Source organism: Aedes aegypti, chromosome 3, assembly GCF_002204515.2.
Source record: "Aedes aegypti strain LVP_AGWG chromosome 3, AaegL5.0 Primary Assembly, whole genome shotgun sequence".
Classification (NCBI taxonomy): domain Eukaryota; kingdom Metazoa; phylum Arthropoda; class Insecta; order Diptera; family Culicidae; genus Aedes; species Aedes aegypti.
This window is the reverse complement of record NC_035109.1, coordinates 329,051,706-329,057,795: the sequence shown is the minus strand read 5'-3', so window position 1 is coordinate 329,057,795 and position 6,090 is coordinate 329,051,706. Positions and strand designations below refer to the sequence as shown.

The following is a 6,090-nucleotide window of genomic DNA, read 5'->3' as shown; positions in this document are numbered from 1 at the left end:
TTAGTTTTCCGTATGATATTTCAGACGAAGTTAAATGATTTTTTATTAGGGGTATGGTACAAAAATCCGTCAATTATTGCATGTTTTTCATTTGTGTTTTCCTAATTTGCATTAGGAAAACACAAATGAATAATATGCAATAATTGAAGGATTTTATTTACTATTTACCATTGTTGATAGACTCACACTCAAAATCTCAATCAATACGCTCTCCCGTGAGAGCAAACTCATTAGAGATCTGATCCGCAAAACTCACGCTTGAGATTTTGATGCAAAATTAACTCAATCAACTCAAACCGTAAAAAATGATTCAGTCACAAAACCCGGCAAAAACTCGTGTAACCCGAATGTTGTTGTTTATGTTAGAAAGGATTAACATAATTTTACCAGACTAACAAGAAAATATTGCCGTGTGTGAGTAAACTGTGGAAATACGAGACAATGAGTTTAAAAGGTGAGGCAACTCATCCATGATTTTTTGACTGCTGAGTTGCATGAAAAATATCAAGCGTGAGTTGTGAGAAATTGAGTTCTTCACAACACTGCTATTTACTACTTATTGTGGAAATATGGCACCTACAAGAAAAACTTTTTTTTTTAATTTCTTCATTAGTGAGGCTTTCAGCCACATGCTGATTCGCCTCCATCAAGCAAAACTATATATATACGAAAAAAAATCATTTGAATCATATCCCTGATCAGCATAAGTGTAGCATTCTTCTACACACATATTATTTAGTAACAAACATTATTGGTAATATAAATTATTGGTTTGGACTGAAAAAATTTAATCAATCCAAAAATATCGAAGTTTGTTTAAAAAATTGTAATCTTGTAATCAACTTATAAAAGATTTCGATTCTATAACAATACCTAAAACTACAACTGGATCAAACTTATTCTGCCTAATCTGAAACGTGCTTCGGCGAATTTAATCATTGAGCACATTAAAGGACAAAAAAGAGTTCGGCACAAGAAACGTTTTGAAACTACATGTGGCTATCGCCTGTATTATAATGAGCTTCCAGAAATTTCGAAAATCTAGTTCTCCCTAGGGTGAGAGGGGATCGAATTTGGGTACCCAAGTAACCAAATAGCACTTTAATTTGCCCTCCGTGCTAATATAGTGCTATTGCAGAGCTAACATGCCCTATATTAGCCGTATAATAGCCCTATAAGACCAAAAAGGCGAATTAGCGGGCTAGTGGTTACTTGGGTAATGCAAAAGGCCATTACAATTCAACGCGAAACTATTAAGATTGGTAATTATGTCACGCAAAGTTTCAACTTTTTAGAACCCCCCTTTGTCACGTTTTTTGTATGAGTCCTTCGAAATTCTTGTCACGCTTGGCTTGACCCCCCCCCCCCTCGGAGTGTGGCGTAATTTGTGCATGACCCCTAAGTTATGCAGGTAAAACCTTATTTGCATAGTTGAAAATCTACTTGAGAAATTCCGTTTAATCCAACATTGGTCCATATTTGTGGGTTATCCATAACTGTGGGGCGACTGTAACTGTAATTATATCCATTGATCGGCTAAGCCTGTTAGTTACACAATTGTTTGACTAACTCTAGAAAGGGCCATTTGATTTTCTCAGAAAATAAAGGAACACGAACAATTTCTAGTCACTTTTTGTTTATATTATGTACCCGTACTCTCTGGTCCTCGTACATCATCGGTTAAGAGCACTACCGAAACCAACGCGACGCTCTATTTGTGCCGTCGTTGCATTTGCAGTTTCTTTTCTACACCTTTTCACACACGCACACACATACACTTATATTTCTAATTTGTAATGTAATGTAAAATGGGGGACGCGCCTAACCGTTTTTCTTTTCAGCCCTCCAAAAAGGGACGCTTCTCTTCCAAATTGAAATTTGCGAAATTGAAGTCCTTTCGTGATCTCAAATGGCTGGTCCTGAGAAAAACCGATTTGGTTTGCAACTTGATTCCGTTCAACTGTACATATATGGTAAAACACAACTTCAATCCTCCGCACTTCTCCCGGAACTTATGCATCCTCCTTAGGCACGCTCTCCACGGATGCGTCTGGCCAGCTGGATGTCCTTGGGCATGATGGTGACGCGCTTGGCGTGGATCGCACACAGATTGGTATCCTCGAACAATCCCACCAGATAGGCCTCACTGGCTTCCTGCAGGGCGGCCACGGCAGCACTTTGGAAGCGCAGATCCGTCTTGAAGTCCTGCGCAATTTCACGGACCAAACGCTGGAACGGCAGCTTGCGGATGAGCAACTCGGTGGACTTCTGGTAGCGACGGATTTCTCGCAGGGCCACTGTTCCCGGCCGGTAACGATGGGGCTTCTTGACTCCACCGGTAGATGGGGCACTTTTACGGGCGGCCTTGGTGGCCAGCTGTTTACGCGGAGCCTTTCCTCCGGTAGATTTACGAGCGGTTTGTTTTGTACGGGCCATTTTACTTTCCTCTGATGAAAACTTCCTTTTCTATTGAATCACTTCGAGATCAAAACACTTTGAGTAACGCACGAATACTGATGCTCCAGACCCGAACGGCAACCCCTTTTATTACGTTCCCGGTTTGGCGCGAAAATTCTACCGCCGAAAGGGGACGACGCTTTTGTTTTGGAAATGCCCCGAAAATGCAAGGTCGCTTTCACGCACACACGTTCACAATGTTTGTGTCCGGATACGGCTCTAGCTAGGTATGTATCGTCGGAATCCTCTTTATGCTCTATTTTCTTCTCCTCTGTTTTTATCTACCCATTCCGAAGGGTGTGATGATGAATCAACGAGGACAACGACGATCAAAGATCGCCGGGACGCTGGTTTCTCTGCCTTTCATTGACCATTCACCATCAGCCACAAACAGCGGCATATTTGAATGAAGTTGGCGCGCGCGCGCAAAAATGTTCGTTTTGTCCCGCGTTATAACTACATGAAAACACATGAAACAACATGTTTTGATTTGTTTTCCTTGTATTTTTAAAGAGTAAAATATTTTAGAATTTAAAAAAAGTCTCGTTGCACAAATTTAACAAATATATTTGGCCTATTTATAATAGTTTAACACATACTGTCAATGTAAGTCTGAAAAAATCGCGCAAATTTTCAGAAGGTTGAGAAATAGGATGTTCTTCATTCCCCGCACCACAAAACAGCAAAATGGAATAGAAAGGTCCGTGGAAGGCAGTTCACACGGATGCCACACCATCGTATGCTTCTTTCTAGGAGATGTTTGATCCCTCTTTTTTGCGGGAAATCATAGGGCGCTGCCATAGTAAACGCGTCGAGCGATGCGTGCGCGTGTGCGAGCCCGCAAAGCAGAATATCAACAACAGGAAATCCTTTGATCGCATCGCGTTCGCGGACGCGGACGCGTTACTATGGCCTCGGCCATACACTGAGAAAAATCTACACGTCAAGGTCGTGTGTTTTACTTATAGATTCGCGCAATGAGGAAAACCACATGATTTGAGTGTGGTAGCCATATGGATTTCATCATTGATTTCACGGTATAATAACATGTGTATCAACATTAGGTTGTCATGTGAAACAAACATGAATTTCCTAATATTAAATCATGAAAACCAACTGATTTGCTTATTGAATGCGAAATGTAGTAGCTTTAGATAGTCATGTGTGATAGAACATAAATGTCATGGGACTGAAAGAAGAAATTTGGTAGAAAAACTTTTGCTCCCCAAAATATGGATCCGAGGCTCCTCTGCTTGTCGCAAGCTCTCTTGATTTTTTTTCAAACCCGTGAGCCAGCAACAAGCGGGGCACCGCAAATCCATAATTTGGGAAGCCAGGGATAAGCATATTCCATTTTTTTCGAAACTGAAAGCCAGGAAAATCTGTTAGTGGAATCCGATTTTTCTACTAAACTATACATTATAATCAATGTTTTCTTATAGAAAGGTAGAATTCTCGTATATCGGTCAACTTCACTAATAAAAGAAAAATCGAATTCACAAATTTTCATCTAACACTTTCAGCTTCAAAATTTGCTTCTTCTCTTTGGAAGCATGATGATGACTGTCGTTCGACACGAGGTCCAACCGCAATTCAGTTCACTATGCATCCCATGGGTTGATCACAAACAATTTAGAAGCTTTGAACATGGAAATCGATAGCATAGCTCATGGATTTCATCATAACAATCTTATTGCGCAAATCAATGAATCGACCAACTTGAACATGATGATTATGACACAAGATAACCATAAGCAAAACACACTGAATCCGTGTTGGAGTGATGATCTATGCGTCCATAGGTTGACACATACGAATCTGAAGAGAAAGCTTCGGGAACTTATGTTGAAAAAATATGGAATCCCTGTTGTCGGTTGATGAATCAATCCATGAAGCAAAACACAGGAATTTAATGTGTAACACACACGAAGTTTGCAAGAAAATCATAGCAAATCGATGTGGACGTTCATGAATCAATCCATAATTTTAAACACACAGATTGAGCGTGTGGATTTTTATCAGTGTACATACGTGCAAAGTACAGTTACGCATCAAAACACTCATCATTCGGCGTTGTGAAGTAAATGGGCTAGGTAAATTAATGATGACCTTGAAGAGAACATTTCACAGTGGTATTTTTTTAATGATAGTTTGATTTATTTTTTAACAAATCACTGTTTTTTATCACAATAATAGTATGCATACCAAGTTTTACAGGTATGCCTCGATATCATAAACATAACTTTCTAGTTTAATGTTGAATTTTATTATGTTTGACCAATTCTGAACATGCGTTTTTGTATGATACGTAACACTAGAATGGAAATTGCAGTGCACAGTAGACTGATGCAAATTTTGAAGTGTTCGCTCCCCTATGCTTAAACGGTGTCAATTATGGTGAAAATCATTCTCCGAGAATTTCAAGTGATTTGAAAGAAATTTGGTTGTGCACACGCCATTTGAAGTTTATATGGAAATTACTATGGAAAAGACAAAGCTTTTGTATTCAGTCCTCTAACTGCTTGCCACAATAATCAATGGAAAGTGAACAAAGTCTTCTCATGTGAAATCTTCCCAGCTACAACTTTGCCGAAGACCACATTTTGATAGGACGTAAGGATAATTTGTTATCATTGATAACAAAGTCTAAACCATGCTGAGATGATCATTCAATTACTTCCAGAGCAAGACTACTTTTTTGCTGTAGAACTTAGTAGCATAGTATGATGAATAGATAGAGGGCTGAGCACAAAAGGTTAGCGTTTTCTAAAATAATCTCCATATAAACTTCGAATGGCGTGTGCACAGTCAAATTTATTCCGAAACATTTCAAACTTTTGGAGGATGCTATTTACCATAATCGAAATCGTTTAAGCATAGTGGCGCCAAAATTTCAAAATTTGCATCTCTCTAGTGGAGAGTCTGAAACGCGGTTTAACTTTATTTCTAGTTTGAATATCTGGTCCATTCAACGGATTGAACAATATAGAATTCAAATATGTTCGAAGATTTGATTACTTTCGGTCCCAATAACCGGCAATTTCGTCTTGTTCAAGTAGAGACTTGGAGTCATCCTGATCATTATTGTAAACGACTGCTAACTTATATATTTTATATAGTTCCTCTTAGAAGCTTTTGGCCCGGAATCACTCTAGAATTTCAATAAAGGTTTCGAAAGATTCCAGAAATTTCCTTTAAAATTTAAAGGGAACCAGGTGTATTAAAAATTCTTCATATTATAATTAATATCTGTATACTGTATAACTACTCCAAGTATTTCGCAAGGAATTTGCAGATTCCATTGAGTATTCACTAAAAAATCCAATAGATAAGTCAAGAAATATCTCCATAGATTGCTTCAAGCATCTAATATTGAATTCTCATATGTTACACTAAAATGGCAATTACAGTAGACTTGACTCTATTTCCAGTTTGAAAATCGTGCCCATTCAATGGATTGAGCAATTTAGGATTAAAATATGTTCGAAGATATGATTGCTTTAGGCCGGCGATTTCGCCTTGGTCACGTAGACTTGGTGTCATCCTGATGTCCATATTGTAGACGACTGTAGGCTTACAGATTTCATACAATTCCTTACGGAATTCTCTAAGACAAATTTCACTTGCTTTTCA

General features: G+C 38.6%; 1 protein-coding gene across 1 annotated transcript; it reads right to left on the bottom strand.

Moving 5' to 3' along the window:
- Positions 1-1,619: 1,619 nt before the first annotated feature.
- Positions 1,620-2,547, bottom strand: LOC5574772 (histone H3.3). The gene has a single exon (XM_001655282.2). It carries the CDS (start codon positions 2,434-2,436, stop codon positions 2,026-2,028), a length of 411 nt encoding a protein of 136 aa, XP_001655332.2. The 5' UTR covers positions 2,437-2,547; the 3' UTR covers positions 1,620-2,025.
- Between the last annotated feature and the right edge of the window lie 3,543 nt (positions 2,548-6,090).